This window comes from Schistocerca americana, chromosome 8 (genome assembly GCF_021461395.2).
Source record: "Schistocerca americana isolate TAMUIC-IGC-003095 chromosome 8, iqSchAmer2.1, whole genome shotgun sequence".
NCBI lineage: Eukaryota > Metazoa > Arthropoda > Insecta > Orthoptera > Acrididae > Schistocerca > Schistocerca americana.
In genome coordinates this window covers 380,648,053-380,665,675 of record NC_060126.1, presented here as the reverse complement: position 1 = coordinate 380,665,675, position 17,623 = coordinate 380,648,053, and the positions used below count along the sequence as shown (strand labels likewise).

At 44.4% G+C, this 17,623-nt stretch overlaps 2 protein-coding genes across 2 annotated transcripts in view; one reads left to right on the top strand and one right to left on the bottom strand.

Annotated features, from left to right (window-relative positions):
* Nucleotides 1-2,862, bottom strand: part of LOC124545870 (alanine and glycine-rich protein-like) — a 167,630-nt gene extending 164,768 nt beyond the window's left edge. The window contains exon 1 of the mRNA XM_047124830.1: nt 2,720-2,862. Coding sequence (XP_046980786.1) covers nt 2,720-2,862 — 143 coding nt within the window. The remainder of the gene's footprint in view (nt 1-2,719) is intronic.
* The window catches only part of LOC124545869 (TWiK family of potassium channels protein 18), a 1,287,501-nt gene that overhangs the window by 776,966 nt on the left and 492,912 nt on the right, over nt 1-17,623 (top strand). The gene's annotated exons all lie outside the window — the stretch shown is intronic.

Genomic DNA, 17,623 nt, shown 5'->3' with positions numbered 1-17,623 from the left:
TAAAATGCTGTATCTTTGAAGCACAGCCGTCTAATTTTGCAAGTTTGCGTCCACTCTTCCCAAACATATCTTCGACAACTTATTCGGCCTCAGCGTGGGGTTCGTGAGGTCTCTTTCCAGGATCCCCGCTGCTGCACTGGCTGCTGGTTATTGGACACTACCCTCCCTGCTGTACGCCGCCGCGGTCACGAGTGTTTTGTTAATGAAGCTCGGCGCGGTCGGGGTCGTAATTCCGGTCTGGGGACGTCTGTGAGACCGCGCTCACCGCCAAATGGGCTGGCTCGTGTGCGCGCCGCACGCGAATTATTCATGTGCCACGATCCGTCTCCTCTCCCACACACGCGCGCACACACTTTCTTCCGCGCTCCGTCGCATTTTCTTCTCGAGCACGATGTGGTGGGCCGCCCCCCGCCGTGTCGTCTGCCGCTTTCACGTTATTGGCGCACGTACCGCCGCAGCTGCGGCGCGAGTGGCCCCTGCACTTTGAAAGTGCGAATAACGGGCGCCGGGCGGCGTATTGTCGGAAATACACAATGTCTGCGCCGGCGTCGGTTAATATTCTGATGTTCGTTCCTGCATCATTCCTACTTCGGATAAAAGCAGAAGAAGGGAGATACACTTTCCTACTACAAAACCCGTGTGGAACATGCATTCGGAGCAACTACATTACCGAATATCCAGTTGTTATCACTGTTAGTTGCTACAAAAATCGCTCCTTTCACTACCAATTTCGATTTACAATATTCTACATCTACGTCTACGTAGATACTCCGCAAGCCACCGTACGGTGCGTGGCAAGTACCCTCTACCACTACTTGTAACTTCTTTTCCCGCTCCACTCGCAATTAGAGCGAGAGAAAAACTATTGCCTATATGAGCCCTAATCTCTCGTATCCTACCTTCCTTGTCCTTACATGCAATATACACTAATGGCCATTAAAAGTTCTACACCACGAAGATGACGTGCTACGGACGCGAAATTTAACCGACAGGAAGAAGATGCTGTGATATGCAAATTATTAGCTTTTCAGAGCATTCACACAAGGTTGCTGCCGGTGGCGACACCTACGACGTGATGACATGAGGAAAGTTTCCAATCGATTTCTCATACACAAACGGCAGTTGACCGGCGTTGCCTGGTGAAACGTTGTTGTGATGCCTCGTGTAAGGAGGAGAAATGCATACCATCACGTTTCCGACTTTGATAAAGGTCGGATTGTAGCCTTTCGCGATTGAGGTTTATCGTATCGCGACATTGCTGCTCGCGTTGGTCGAGGAATAATGACTCTTAGCAGAATATGTAATTGATGGGTTCAGGAGGGTAATACGGAACCGCGTGCTGGATCCCAACGGCCTCGTATCACTAGCGGTCGAGATGACAGGCATCTTATCCGCATACCTGTAACGGATTGTGCAGCTACGTCTCGATCCCTGATTCATCAGATGGGGACGTTTGCAAGACAACAACCACCTGCACAAACAGTTCGACGATGTGTGCAGCAGCATGGAGTATCAGCTCGGAGACCACGGCTGCGGTTACCGTTGACGCTGCATCCCAGACAGGAGCGCCTGCGTTAGTGTACTGAACGACGAACCTGGATGCACGAATGGCACAGACGTAATTTTTTCGGATGAATCCAGGTTCCGTTTACAGCATCATGATGGTCGCATCCGTGTTTGGCGACATCGCGGTGAACGCACATTGGAAGTGTGCATTCGTCATCGCCATGGCGTTATCAACCGGCGTGACGGTATGTGGTGCCATTGGTTACACGTCTCGGTCACCTCTTTTTCACATTGACGGCGCTTTGAACAGTGGACGTTACATTTCAGATGTGTTACGAACCGTGGCTCTACCCTTCATTCGATCCCTGCGAAACCCTACATTTCAGTAGGATAATGCACGACCGCATGTTGCAGGTCCTACAGGACACAGATACAGAAAATGTTCGACTGCTGCCCTGCCCAGTACATTCTCCAGATCCCTCACCAACTGAAAACGTCTTGTCAATGGTGGCCGAGAAACTGGCTCGTCACAATACGCCAGTCACTATTCTTGATGAACTGTGGTATCGTGTAGGCGTATCAAGGCCTTTATTACGGCTAGAGGTGGTTGGTCTGGTTACTGATTTCTCAGGATCTATGCACCCAAATTGCGTGAAAATGTAATCACATGTCAGTTCTAGTAGGATATATTTGTCCAATGAATACCCGTTTATCATCTGCATTTCTTCTTGGTGCAGCAATTTTAATGGCCAGTAGTGCAGTTAAAATTTTGCACCTTCATAATGGCCCCCAAAGCAGCTGCGTCCTTAGATTTATGATAATCTTTACGCGCATTAAACGTTGGAGGACGCATTTGCATCGACTATAGTTTCGTTCTGGATTCTCATTCGAAGACGATTCGAGATGCCGAAGTGTCGCTCGCCACCCTTTTCCACACCAAGACGATTACACGACTCTTACGGAACAGATGCCGTCTACAGGCGAAAGCTAGGGCGCAGAAGCTGCGAGACAAGATTCAATTAAGAACGTCGCTTGCGGGATCGGACGAGCGCTTCCAGAAGTAACGCCGTCGACGACGCTGTTGGTGTATAGGCGTCTCGAAGCTCTCCGGCCCTCGAAGAGTCGCAGAAGAAGACGCCTCGGGTTTCGCAAGTGCTGCCGCTTGTGGCTGAAGCTCGGTGGCCTTTTGCTGCTTGCCGGCTCATAATACTACCTCCAAAGGCAGCCCCCGCTCCGGCTGCTCTGGGGAGACACGCCGCCGCCGCCGCCGCCGCCGCCGCCGCCCGCGACTGCTCCTCCCGCCGTTATTGAGTTAGGGGGCCTGAGAGCAGCGCTCGCACAATCGGCCGCCGCCATAGGCCCGCCAGCCCGCCGCAAACGAAATCAAATAACGCGTACCGAAACAAATTTTGCGGCGCGTTGTGAGGTCTGCTCTGCCGTGCTGAGCGTTACGCTTCGCCGGCGCTGGCCCACGTCGCCGTCTTTCGCTACTTCCGGATCCGCTTATCTTCAGAGCGTCTGTAACACGCCGCATATTTCGTATACCATCTATCATCGGAACACCCTCACGAATGCCCTTAAACACCTTTCCAGATACTATACTCCTGGAAATGGAAAAAAGAACACATTGACACCGGTGTGTCAGACCCACCATACTTGCTCCGGACACTGCGAGAGGGCTGTACAAGCAATGATCACACGCACGGCACAGCGGACACACCAGGAACCGCGGTGTTGGCCGTCGAATGGCGCTAGCTGCGCAGCATTTGTGCACCGCCGCCGTCAGTGTCAGCCAGTTTGCCGTGGCATACGGAGCTCCATCGCAGTCTTTAACACTGGTAGCATGCCGCGACAGCGTGGACGTGAACCGTATGTGCAGTTGACGGACTTTGAGCGAGGGCGTATAGTGGGCATGCGGGAGGCCGGGTGGACGTACCGCCGAATTGCTCAACACGTGGGGCGTGAGGTCTCCACAGTACATCGATGTTGTCGCCAGTGGTCGGTGGAAGGTGCACGTGCCCGTCTACCTGGGACCGGACCGCAGCGACGCACGGATGCACGCCAAGACCGTAGGATCCTACGCAGTGCCGTAGGGGACCGCACCGCCACTTCCCAGCAAATTAGGGACACTGTTGCTCCTGGGGTATCGGCGAGGACCATTCGCAACCGTCTCCATGAAGCTGGGCTACGGTCCCGCACACCGTTAGGCCGTCTTCCGCTCACGCCCCAACATCGTGCAGCCCGCCTCCAGTGGTGTCGCGACAGGCGTGAATGGAGGGACGAATGGAGACGTGTCGTCTTCAGCGATGAGAGTCGCTTCTGCCTTGGTGCCAATGATGGTCGTATGCGTGTTTGGCGCCGTGCAGGTGAGCGCCACAATCAGGACTGCATACGACCGAGGCACACAGGGCCAACACCCGGCATCATGGTGTGGGGAGCGATCTCCTACACTGGCCGTACACCACTGGTGATCGTCGAGGGGACACTGAATAGTGCACGGTACATCCAAACCGTCACCGAACACATCGTTCTACCATTCCTAGACCGGCAAGGGAACTTGCTGTTCCAACAGGACAATGCACGTCCGCATGTATCCCGTGCCACCCAACGTGCTCTAGAAGGTGTAAGTCAACTACCCTGGCCAGCAAGATCTCCGGAACTGTCCCCCATTGAGCATGTTTGGGACTGGATGAAGCGTCGTCTCACGCGGTCTGCACGTCCAGCACGAACGCTGGTCCAACTGAGGCGCCAGGTGGAAATGGCATGGCAAGCCGTTCCACAGGACTACATCCAGCATCTCTACGATCGTCTCCATGGGAGAATAGCAGCCTGCATTGCTGCGAAAGGTGGATATACACTGTACTAGTGCCGACATTTTGCATGCTCTGTTGTCTGTGTCTATGTGCCTGTGGTTCTGTCAGTGTGATCATGTGATGTATCTGACCCCAGGAATGTGTCAATAAAGTTTCCCCTTCCTGGGACAATGAATTCACGGTGTTCTTATTTCAATTTCCAGGAGTGTACATGTACAGTCGTGGACAAAACGAGCGAGACCCCTCGCGATTTCGTTACGCTGATCCGCACAGCTTTACAGTCTGCTACACAGCATAACAGGCAAGGCGACGAAGTGCTACCAAAAATACTATGCACAGGCGTGAAATTGAAAAATTATCCGAACTTTGTCAGACTGTTGTCAATCATCTGTAAGACTATACTAATGCTGATAGTTTGTTAAGCACAACACGTAAATATAAGATATAAATGAAAGAAGAAACGCTAATTAGTGTGAAATGTATTAATAAAAATGAATGTCAGCTTATCGAGATAACATAACGGTCTTAGTAAGACAAAGTGCCCCAGATCATTAAGAATTAGCTAAATATTGTGTGCATTCGGCAGCGAAACGGTCTGTGTCATTGTTCAGACCAGTCATACTAGATCCTAACATAGCTCACATTTTTACACCGCCAAGGGACCGCATACCGCAGGAACTGCCATACATTTCCGCTTATTATGTCTACTCGAGGTAAACGGGTTTTAAGAGTTGGGTAGACAGATAGACGGTCAAGAAAGTGAAACTAGTAGAGTTCTATTTTTACCGATTTAGGTGACGAAACCCTAAGAACGAAATAGCTACGACAGTTACTAAAGATGAGGGACGCATAAATAACTCCCTCTACTCTTCATTCGAAATGTTCTAGTTGCAGTCGATACATCAGCATATTAATCGTAGCTACGCTTTCGAACCAAAACCCGTTTACAGGAATGCAAATAAAGTTCATTTGCCTATACACGTGATAATTCAGATCCCAGTATTAATGCTAATGCGTTTTAGAAGTGCGAGCATTCCCATTGCTAGCTAGCTTAAGAAAAACTTCGGGTAATGAACGTTTTCTCGCTGTGCCGAGTCTAATGGAGAATTCGAAACATTGTAGAATACGTTTGGCAGCTATGTCGCCATTTATTTCTTGGGGTGGTGCAGAATTATCATACTAAAGTTACTCGCTAGTAACAGTATTTTGTTATTTTGATAAACATTCCGATTCATTGTCGCATGAGCGGTGACATAAAGGTAGAAGATTCATGTTTTTGAGTCCAGAAAACTCTATACAACAGAAACTGCAATTAATTTAGCCATTTTCATTGCGAAATTGCTGGCTTATTCATGTCTGGGGTAAAAATAGAGGGCTGTTTGCTGGGTTGTCTGCTGGTGTAGTGAAATATGTTTGCTACTGCAAGGGAGGTCTGGTTTGTTTTCTGTTCTAATCTCGATAGAGGTCGATAGACTATCAGTAAAGCAATTTCAAGAAATTCTCGCGCCCCCAACACGTTTTATTACTACCTTTATTCTGTATCGGCGCTCCGTGGATGTCGATATGAAACTCTTGTAAAATTTCATACTTGTTACTGCCTACTTTTTCCGCTTCTGTCAATAGTTGAATTGACTTAAGTGTGACACTGAAATATTTTTTACTGAATTTCGTTATGAATCTTCACGCACTGCTAAATATGCACACTTTTATGGTAGGTCAGCTACAGTAGTCCAGTATCACTGGTCTGAACGTTGACACAGACCGTTCCGCGGTTTGCTAATTCGTAACGATCTGGGGTACTTTGTCTTACTAAAACATCTAGGTTATCTCGATAAGCTGAAATTCATTTTTATTAATACAGTTCATTCTAATTATCGTTCCTTCTCTCAATTATATCTTATATTTACGTATTGTGCTTAACACACTAATCAGCATTGCCGGCCTCTGTAGCCAAGTGGTTCTACTCGCTTCAGTCTGGAACCGTGCTACTGCTACGGTCGCAGATTAGACTCCTGCCTCGGGCATGGATGTGTGTGTTGTCCATAGGTTAGTTAGAATTAAGTATTTGTAAGTTCTAGGGGACTGATGACCTCATATGTTAACTCCCTTACTGCTCAGAGCCATTTGAACCATTTGAACTAATCATCATTAATGTAGTCTTACACATGATTGAAAACAGTCTGACAAAGTTCGGATAGTTTTTCAATTTCACGCCTGTGCATAGTATGTTGGTAGCACTTCGTAGCCTTGCCTGTTATACTGTGTAGCAGACTTTAAAGCTGTGCGGATCAGCGTAACAAAAAGGCGAGGGGTCCCGCTCGTTTTGTCCACGACTGTACATCTACATCTACATCTACGTGATTACTCTACTATTCACAATAAAGTGCCTGGCAGACGGTTCAATGAACCACCTTCATGTTGTCTCTCTACCGTTCCACTCTCGAACGGAACGCGGGAAAAACGAGCACTTAAATTTTTCCTTGTGAACCCAGATTTCTCTTATTTTATCGTGATGATTATTTCTCCCTATGTAGATGGGTGCTTACAGAATGTTTTCGCAATCGGAGGAGAAAACTGAAATTTCATGAGAACATCCCGTCGCAACGAAAAGGCCTTTGTTTTAATGATTGACACTCCAGTTCACGTATCATGTCTGTGACACTATCTCCCCTATTTCGCGATACTACAAAACGAGCTGCCCCTCTTTGTACTTCTTCAATGACAACCGTCAGTCCCACCTGATGCGGATCCCACACCGCACAGCAGTACTCCAGAATAGGGCGGACAAGCGTATTGTAAGCAGTCTCTTTGGTAGACCTGTTGCACCTTCTAAGTGTTCTGCCAATGAATCGCAGTCTTTGGTTTGCTCTACCCACAATATTATCTATGTGATGGTTCCAATTTAGGTTATTTGTAAATGTAATCCCTAAGTATTTAGTTGAATTTACAGCTCTCAGATTTGTGTGACTTAACGCGTAATCGAAATTTAGCTGTTTTCTTTTAGTACTCATATGAATAACTTCGCACTTTTCTTTTTTCAGGGTCAATTGCCACTTTTCACACCATACAAATATCTTATCTAAGTTATTTTGCAAGTAGTTTTGATCATCTGATGACTTTACAAGACACAAAATGACAGCATCATCTGCAAACAATCTAAGACGGCTACTCAGATTGTCTCCTATGTCGTTAATATAGATCAGGAACAATAGAGGGACTATAACACTTCCTTGGGGAACGCCGGATATTAATTCTGTTTTACCCGATCACTTTCCATCTATTACTACGACCTGTGACAGGAAATCACGAATCCAGTAGCACAACTGAGGCGATACTCCGTAGGCACGGAGTTTGATTAGAAGACGCTTGTGGGGAACGGTGTCGAAAGCCTTCTGGAAACCTAAAAATATGGAATCAATTTGACATCCCCTGTCGATAGCACTTATTACTTCATGAGTATAAAGAGCTAGTTGTGTTTCACAAGAACGATATTTTCAGAATCCGTGCTGACTATATTTCAATAAATCGTTTTCTTCGAGGTACTTCATAATGTTCGAATACAGTATATATTCTAAAACCCTAGTGCAAATCGACGTTAGTGATATAGGCCTGTAATTCAACGAATTAATCTTACTTCCCTTTTTGGGTATTGGTGTGACTTGAGCAATTTTCCAGTCATTAGGTACGTATCTTTCTGTGAGAGAGTGGTTGTATATAATTGCTAAATATGGAGCTACTTTATCAGCATACTCTGAGAGGAACCTGACTGGTATATAATCTGGACCGGAGGCCTTGTCTTTTTAAGTGATTTAAGGTGCTTTGTTACACCGAGCATATCTACTTCTATGTTTCTCATCTTGGCAGTTGTTCTTGATTGGAACTGAGGAATATTTACTTGGTCTTCTTTGGTGAAGGGGTTTCGGAAAACCGTGTTTAATAACTCTGCTTTAGTGGCACTGTCATCAGTGACTACAACATAAACCAGATCAAACCAAATCCCCCAAAGATGTATGTGTGTGCTTTCCGTTTGAGAAACAGAAAAGCTAGTAGCAATTTGGTGCTCAACTGGAACACTGAGAGAACCCAACATATATAAGAGTGACATTTGATAGATCTCTTACTTTCTAGAACCACTGCATGAACTGCAAGTCAAAAGATTCCACCAGGACCAATCTCCTACGGAAACTGGCAGGAAACTGTTTCACAGAGGAAGAACGCACTGCAGTTCCTTCTCTAAATCACCGCACGAACGAAAAAACGGCTGACATCGAAATAAGTGTCCAAGGAATAGAAAAACAACTGAAATCACTCAACAGAGGAAAGTCCACTGGACCTGACGGGATACCAATTCCATTCTACACAGAGTAGGTGAAAGAACTTGCACCCCTTCTAGCAGCCGTGTACCGCAAGTCTAGAGAAACCGAAGGTTCCTAATGATTGGAAAAGAGCACAGGTAGTTCCAGTTTTCAAGAAGGGTCGTCGAGCAGATGCGCAAAACTAGAGGCCTATATCTCTGACATCGATATGTTGTAGAATTTTAGAACATGTTTTTTGCTCACGTATCAGGTCATTTCTGGAAACTCAGAACCTACTCTGTAGGAATCAACATGGATTCCGGAAACAGCGATCGTGTGAGACCCAACTCGCTTTATTTGTTCATGAGATCCACAAAATATTAGATACAGGCTCCCAGGTAGATGGCATTTTCCTTGACTTCCGGAAGGCGTTCGATACAGTTCCGCACTGTCGCCTGATAAACAAAGTAAGAGACTACGGAATATCAAACCAGCTGTGTGGCTGGATTGAAGAGTGTACAGCAAACAAAACACAGCATGTTGTTCTCAATGGAGAGACGTCTACAGACGTTAAAGTAGCCTCTGGCGTGTCACAGGGGAGTGTTATGGCACCATTTTGTTTTCACAATATATATAAATGACCTAGTAGATAGTGTCGGAAGTTCCATGCAGCTTACGCGGATGATGCTGTAGTATACAAAGAAGTTGCAGTATTAGAAAATTGCAGCGAAATGCAGAAAGATCTGCAGCGGATAGGTACTTGGTGCAGGGAGTGGCAACTGACGGTCAGTATAGACAAATGTAATGTATTGCGAATACATAGAAAGAAGGATCCTTTATGGTATGATTATATGATAACGAAACAACCCCTAGTAGCAGTTACTTCTGTAAAATATCTGGGAGTATACGTATGGAACGATTTGAAGTGGAATGATCATATAAAATTAATTGTTGGTAAGGCGGGCGCCAGGTTGAGATTCATTGGGAGAGTCCTTGGAAAATGTAGTCCATCAACAAAGGAGGTAGCTTACAAAACACTCGTTCGACCTATTCTTCAGTATTGCTCATCAGTGTAAGATCCATACCAGGTCGGGTTGACGGAGGAGATAGAGAAGATCTAAAGAAGAGCGGCGCGTTTCGTCACAGGGTTATGTGGTAAGCGTGATAGCGTTACGGAGATGTTTAGCAAACTCAAGTGGCAGACTCTGCAGGAGAGGCGCTCTGCATCGCGGTGTAGCTTGCTGTCCAGGTTTCGAGAAGGTGCGTTTCTGGATGAGGTATCGAATATATTGCTTCCCCCTACTTATACCTCCCGAGGAGATCACGAATGTAAAATTAGAGACATTCGAGCGCGCACGGAGGTTTTCCGGCAGTCGTTCTTGCCGCGAAGCATACGCGACTGGAACAGGAAAGGGAAGTAATGACAGTGGTACGTTAAGTCACCTCCGCCATACACCGTTGGGTGGTTTGTGGAGTATAAATGTAGATGTAGATGAAGATCACCGTGAGGTAGTCAACCTGAAACTCTACGAACTTCGGCAATGGCACCATGCTCTTCTGTGGCAGAGTCTGCGTGTCCTGTTTACATAATTCAACATATGCGTAATAGGTGGAAGTAGCTGTCAATGACACCTGCAGAAGTCCACTCCAATCGAAAGATTTTTACCACCTTACAGGAATAGCACCACCTCGTGGTCGAAGAGGAATAGCTGTGAATAAGAAAAGAAAGAAAGAAGAGCAGGAGAGAATGCATCATCTGTTAGTCAAATAGGAGTTCCCTGAAACATCGATGGCACGTGGAACCACAGCTGAAAGAAAACAAGGTTACAACTATCGAGTGCTACGACCTACATTGCCCCTGGCTGGAATACGGTTTGAGAAATCCCACCTCCTGGCTATCATGATAAAAGGAGGACTTGGAAGTCGCTAAACAGAATTAGGTTTGGTGTTGGCAGATAAAAGGTTAATTTGGCATGTAGGGGCTACAGTGATCAAGATGATATTCACTGCCAATGTGCAGAAGACCAGATTGTTCATCATATGCTTAAATGACGACTGAGGCCAGCCCTCTGCACAGAAAGTCAACTTCATCGAGGAACAGAAAATCCATTGGAAGTCGCCAAATTTTGAGCTTAAGTTTCTTATATGAGGATAAAATAAATCGGAATAGAACATGTTTTATGCTTGGTAGAGATAACTCTACCACTAGTGAAATTTATTTTATTTAGTTACTTAACTGATTTACGTAATCTGCGTTGATTATGGCCATAGTACCTGGTTCGTATCGGACCAGAGTTTCACACATACCGTACCTTTCTTGTATCACAGTTACCTAAGAGCTAACAATTTTAATATTACAAACAATGTTAAAATGATTTGAGAGTCTGTAGTGCCAGTGTGAGTAAATAATACTGCCTGTGAGTAAAGCTTATACTGGCAGTACCTGGACTACTGCAGCTACTGTCACTAAACGCCATAATGGGAATAATAATAATAATAATAAAGTCACAATTAGAAAACATCAAACAAGTACAACAAATACTAGAACTAAATAATGTGCAATCACAAGAAGAAGAAAATACAGTAATTGACTCAAACATCCCAGAGCAAACAAACAAAGAACACCACACATCAATTAAACAATCGGAGGAAAAAGGAAATCTTAAGACGGCCACCAGAACAAGCACAAATAGAACATGAAGTGACTCACATGTTAGATATACAAGAAAAATTTCAGCTGACATATATAGAATTCAAAGACACAAATACAGACATTAGACCATTCTTGCATAGACCTCCAAATAACCCACAAGTCGAAACAACAATAAAAACTGTCAACACAATAATTCACAACAAGATAAATGAAAACACAACCATGGAAGAGGTACAACTACTGGTTTATATAGGAGCACTCACTACACTCAATAGACACACTAGGCAGAGATCAGAACCAACCAACATACAGAAGAAACCCACAAAACCAGCATGGCAACACAGGCTACAGATCAGAATAGAAAAACTGAGAAAAGACATCGGACAGCTAACACAATTTATAAGAAATGAAATGTCAGAAAAAAAACGAAAAAGGTTAGGTAAAATCTCACAACAAGAAGCGATAGAGCAATTAGATGAAAAGAAGCAGAAATTACAAGCATTGGCCAAACGACTTACAAGATACAAAAAAAGTGAAAATAGAAGGAAACAAAACCAAACATTCAACACAAACCAAAAGAAATTTTACCCCAAAATAGATAACACACACATTAAAATAGACAATCCACCAAACATAACAGACATGGAACACTTCTGGAGCAACATATGGTCAAACCCGGTACAATGTAACAAGCATGCACGGTGGATACAAGCAGAAACAGACACATAGAAGATGATACCACAAATGCCTGAAGTGATAATTTTGCAACGTGAAGTCACCCGAGCAATTAATTCTACGCACAATTGGAAAGACCCTGGAAAAGATAAAATAGCAAATTTCTGGCTAAAGAAGTTCACCTCAACACATTCACATATAACTAAATTATTTAACAGTTACATTGCAGACCCATAAACATTCCCTGATACAGTTACACATGGAATAACTTATCTGAAACCTAAAGATAAAGCAGACACAGCAAACCCAGCAAAATATCGCCCCGTAACATGCCTACCAACAATATACAAAATATTAACTTCAGTCATTACAGACAAATTAATGACACATACAACACAGAACAAAATTATAAATGAAGAACAAAAAGTCTGTTGCAAAGGAGCACGAGGATGTAAAGACCAACTGATAATAGACGCAGAGGTGACATATCAAGCTAAAACTAAACGAAGGTCGCTACACTATGCATACATTGATTAGCAAAAAGCTTTTGATAGTGTACCCCACTCATGGTTACTACAAATATTGGAAAAATACAAAGTAGATTCTAAATTGATACAGTTTCTAAACATAGAAATGAAAAATTGGAAAACCACAATATCCAAACAAATTCATATAATATCACATCACAGCCAATACAGATTAAGCGTGGAATGTACCAACGAGACTCATTAAGTCCTTTCTGGTTCTGCCTTGCTCTGAACCCACTATCCAACATGCTAAATAATACAAATTATGGATACAATATTACTGGAACATACCAACACAAAATCACACATTTGCTATACATGGATGATCTAAAACTACTGGCAGCAACAAATCAACAACTCAACCAATTACTAAAGATAACAGAAGTATTCAGCAATGATATAAATATGGCTTTTGGAACAGACAAATGTAAGAAAAACAGCATAGTCAAGGGAAAACACACTAAACAAGATGATTACATATAGGATAACCACAGCGACTGCATAGAAGCGATGGAAAAAACAGATGCCTATAAATATCTAGGAACAGACAAAAAATAGGAATAGATAATACAAATATTAAAGAGAAACTAAAAGAAAAATATAGAAAAAGACTAACAAAAATACTGAAAACAGAATTGACAGCAAGAAACAAGACAAAAACTATAAATACCTATGCTGTACCAATATTGACCTACTCATTTGGAGTAGTGAAATGGAGTAACACAGACCTAGAAGCACTCAATACACTTACACGATGACAATGCCACAAATATAGAATACATCACATACATTCAGCAAGAGAAAGATTCACATTAAGCAGAAAGGAAGGAGGAAGGGGATTTATCTACATAAAAAACCTACATTATGGACAGGTAGACAATTTAAGAAAATTCTTTCTAGAACGAGCAGAAACTAGCAAAATACACAAAGCAATCACTCATATAAATACATCGGCTACACCATTGCAATTTCATAACCACTTCTACAACCCTTTAGATCACATGACATCAACAGATACGAAGAAAGTAAATTGGAAAAAGAAAACACTACATGGCAAGCACCCGTACCATCTAACACAGCCACACATCGGTCAAGACGCATCCAACACATGACTAAGAAAAGGCAATATATACACTGAGACAGAAGGACTCATGATTGCAATACAGGATCAAACAATAAACACCAGATATTACAGCAAGCATATTATTAAAGATCCCAATACCAGAACAGAAAAAATGCAGACTTTGCAAACAACAAATAGAAACAGTAGATCACATCACAAGCGGATGTACAATACTATCAAATACAGAATACGCCAGAAGACATGTCAATGTAGCAAAAATAATACATCAGCAAATTGCCATACAACATAATCTAGTAAAACAACACTTTCCCACATACAAGTATGAACCACAAAATGCACTGAAGAATGATTAATGCAAATTATACTGGAACACAACCATTATAACAGATAAAACAACACCACATAACAAACCTGACATCATACTCACCAATAAAAAGAAGAAATTAACGTAACTAATCGAAATATCTATACCCAATACAACAAATATACAGGAGAAAACAGGAGGAAAAATTGAAAAATACATCCAACTAGCTGAGGAAGTCAAGGACATGTGGCATCAGGATAAAGTTGACATCATACCAATTATACTATCAACTACAGGAGTCATACCACACAATATCCACCAGTACATCAATACAATACAGCTACATCCAAACGTATATATACAACTACAGAAATCTATAATTTTTGATACATGTTCAATTACCCAAAAGTTCATAAATACATTGTAACATATACCGTACAGTTAAAAGGAAGTCATGCTTGATCAAGGTCCACGTCACTTTCCATTTTTAACCAGACATAAAGTCTGAGAAAGGAAAGGATGATAATAATAATAATAATAATAATAATAACAGTAACAATAATGATAGTGTCAGATATACAATAACTCATAGGTGAGCGGTACGCGGCTCGCGCTTATGCCATTTATTGCTCGTCATCTTTTTTTTACGGTTCTGTCGCCTCGTTTTTTTCTTTTAGTTCTATTTACTAGTGTCACTAGGTTGCTGGTTTGCTTGCCCGTGAGTGGAAGCATCAGCGCTTATCGATAAGTGCACCGTCGTACGACCTCTGGAGCGACCACTAGTATTTCCGGGTCGGTGTGTGTCTGGAGTTTCAGTTAGGGGGTCAGTCGGGTCGCAGCAGCAGTGAAGTCGGGGACGGAGCAGCAGTCGGGACGGAGCGCCAGTGAGATGCGGACAGCCAGTACTTGCCGACCGCTGGCGACACACATGCACTGTCCGACTGAAGGAGACTGGAGCGGGACGACCGTTGGTTGGTCTTTCGGTTGGTCGTCTCATCGGGCGACGTGTATTTGGTCTTTTGACCGTTTCTGGGCCTCGTCACCTGGTCATCTTGCCGGACGTGGGTCGGTTCCTTCCTTGGGCGGAGATGTCGGGTGCCCAATGGGCAAGTTATCCCTCTGCATGGTTGTGTCCGAGCCAGTGTGCCCGGGTCGCCATGTCTCCGTATTCCGAACGGACAATGAGTTGAGTCGGGTTGGAGCTGCAGTCAGCTTTGGACAGCCAAGACTCGCCCGACCGTTGCCGACACACGTAACTTCAGTGGGAGCGACCTGGTCGGTCGTTCGGTCGCTCTTCTCATCGGACGACGTGTATTTGGTCGCCGACCGCTCGTGGAAGCTCTCTGTGTGTCGAATTGATTCTTCCTTTTTATTTTTGTTAAAGAATTTCCGTGGCTGATCTGAAATATTATTTCGGCTTTAGCCTAGAAGATATTGCAATTTTACTTATGTATGGCCTTCAGTCGTTACTCTGAACCTTGGTGTTTTAAAACGAATCATTTAAACTTACTCTGGAGAAGCTACTTGGGCCCTCAGCCGTGAATTGTTCTTTGTTGTTTTGAAGAGAAAACGGTGCATTGGTTTGAGGAATAAAGTTGTGTGTTCTTTTAAAACTAACAGTAATTGACCTTGGCCCCTTTCCACAACCTGATCGTATCTGTCCTGCGAAACCAGGTTTCAATAGGTGCGTAAAATAGATGTTTACTGATATAGCAAGTTCTGGAGAAAGGAAATATAAGGAGACTGCAGCAGCTAAGAACACTGAGAAGTAAGGAAAACCTACGAGGGGCTGTCGATAAGTAATGCAACATATTTCTTTCTGAAAGCAGGATGGTTACATTGAGAATTCCTTTACACCTTATTATTTCCCAATCTATTCGCTACAAAACCCAATTTTCCAATGCAGTCTCCTTTCTGTGCCAAGGCCTTATGCTAGGTTACTGGAAGGGCCTCTGTGTCCCCGTGGTACCTCTCTACTGATCGCTTCACCAATAATTTCCCCATCATCCACATACTGCAAAAAAAAAAAAAAAAAAAAAAAAAAAAAAAAAAAAAAAAAAAATAGTTCAAATGGCTCTCAGCACTATGGGATTTAACCTCTGAGGTTATCAGTCCCCTAGGACTTAGAACTACTTAAACCTAACTAACATAAGGACATCACATACATCCATGCCTGAGGCAGGATTCGAACCTGCGACCGTTGCCACGTACTGACCTCTGCGATGAGCGTCCTTCATTGGGGCAGTAAATGGAAGTTGGATGGTACGAGATCCGGGCTCTAGGGTGGATGAGAAAGAAAATTCCAATGAAGTCTTGTAAACTCCTCTCGGGTGAGCAGACTTGTGTGACGTCTTGCGTTGTCATGGAGAAGCAGAAATTCATTTGCATGCTTAGGACGACGAACACGCTGAAGTCTGAGGGTAGCTTAATACAATTCAGAGTTGATCGTTGCACCATAAGAGGTCATTAAACAGAATAACTCCTTCAGAGTCATAGAAGATCATCGCCATGACTTTACCGGTTGAGGGTGAAACTTTGATCTTTTTCTTCGGAGGGAATGTGGTGTGACGCCACTCTAGACTGTCATTTCGATTCCAGCTCGAAGTCATGAACCCAAGTTCGATCATCTGTGACCACGCTAGACAAAATGTTCTCACGATCAGCCTTGTGCCACGCAAGCAACTCCGCACAGATCGTTCTTAATTGCTCTGAATGTCTTCTGTTGAGCGGCAAGGAGCACACAGGGCACACACTTCAATTGGTGGATGAGTGCCAGCAGCGACGTCCTGTTGTGGAGCCAGGTGTTTAACTGTGACAGGTCGATCACCTCCAATAAGTGTGTCCTTACGCTGCGACATTGCAGGAGTCACAGCGGTCTGCAGCCGGCCAGCACACGGGGGATCAGACACGTTTGCCGGATTTTGTTTCAGTGATCACAGACGCCTAGCACAATACGTTGACAATTCGATCGAAAATTAACCTTTTGAGGCACAGTAGTTACTAGCCAGAAGGCCTGATAAGTATAACTATGTAGTCGTTTATTTTACGCTGTTAAAATTCACAAAACTGCTAGGTAAAATTTACAGAAATGTCAGTTTTACGATTTTTAAGTGCTCGAGTAAGCCGGTGGCGTAATAAGCACAGTCAATGACGGGAAAAAGTGGTCGAATGAGGGAAATAATTCGTGCACTCGCAAGTTTTGTGCAGTGGTATGTTGTATCCACGGACCCGACAAACCAACCAACAACCAACTCGCGCACGCGCGCCCTGACCCTGACATCGCTGGCCACAGTTCCTGTCGCGGCCGTCGGCGTCTCAGGGCGTTACCGCCGACGGAAGAGATCGCGCCATGGCTGAGCTCGGGTCCGCAGCGCCCTCTGCCTTTTGCATATAAGGAGGAGAGCTGGCCCCGAGACGGAGTCCTCCTCTCCACTGGATTTTACCCCGACCTGTGGAAGACTTCCCATGTCCTGTTGTTCCCTAAACCTGACAAACCCCCCTCTGATACCACTTCCTATCGTCCAATCTGCCTCACCTCCGTGTTCAGTAAGGTCTTCGACGCCATCCTCTGTCGCCGTATTCACCGCCACCTTAACCAGCACTGCCTCCTTCCTCTTACGCAATGTGGCTTTCGGTCTTCGTTCTCCGCCGGCGACCAGCTCCTTAACCTTACCAACCTTCTTTCCCTCCAACGTAACTCCCGTCGCTCAGCTATCTTCGTCTCCCTTGATCTCCAGAACGCCTATGACCGTGTCTGGCATCCCGG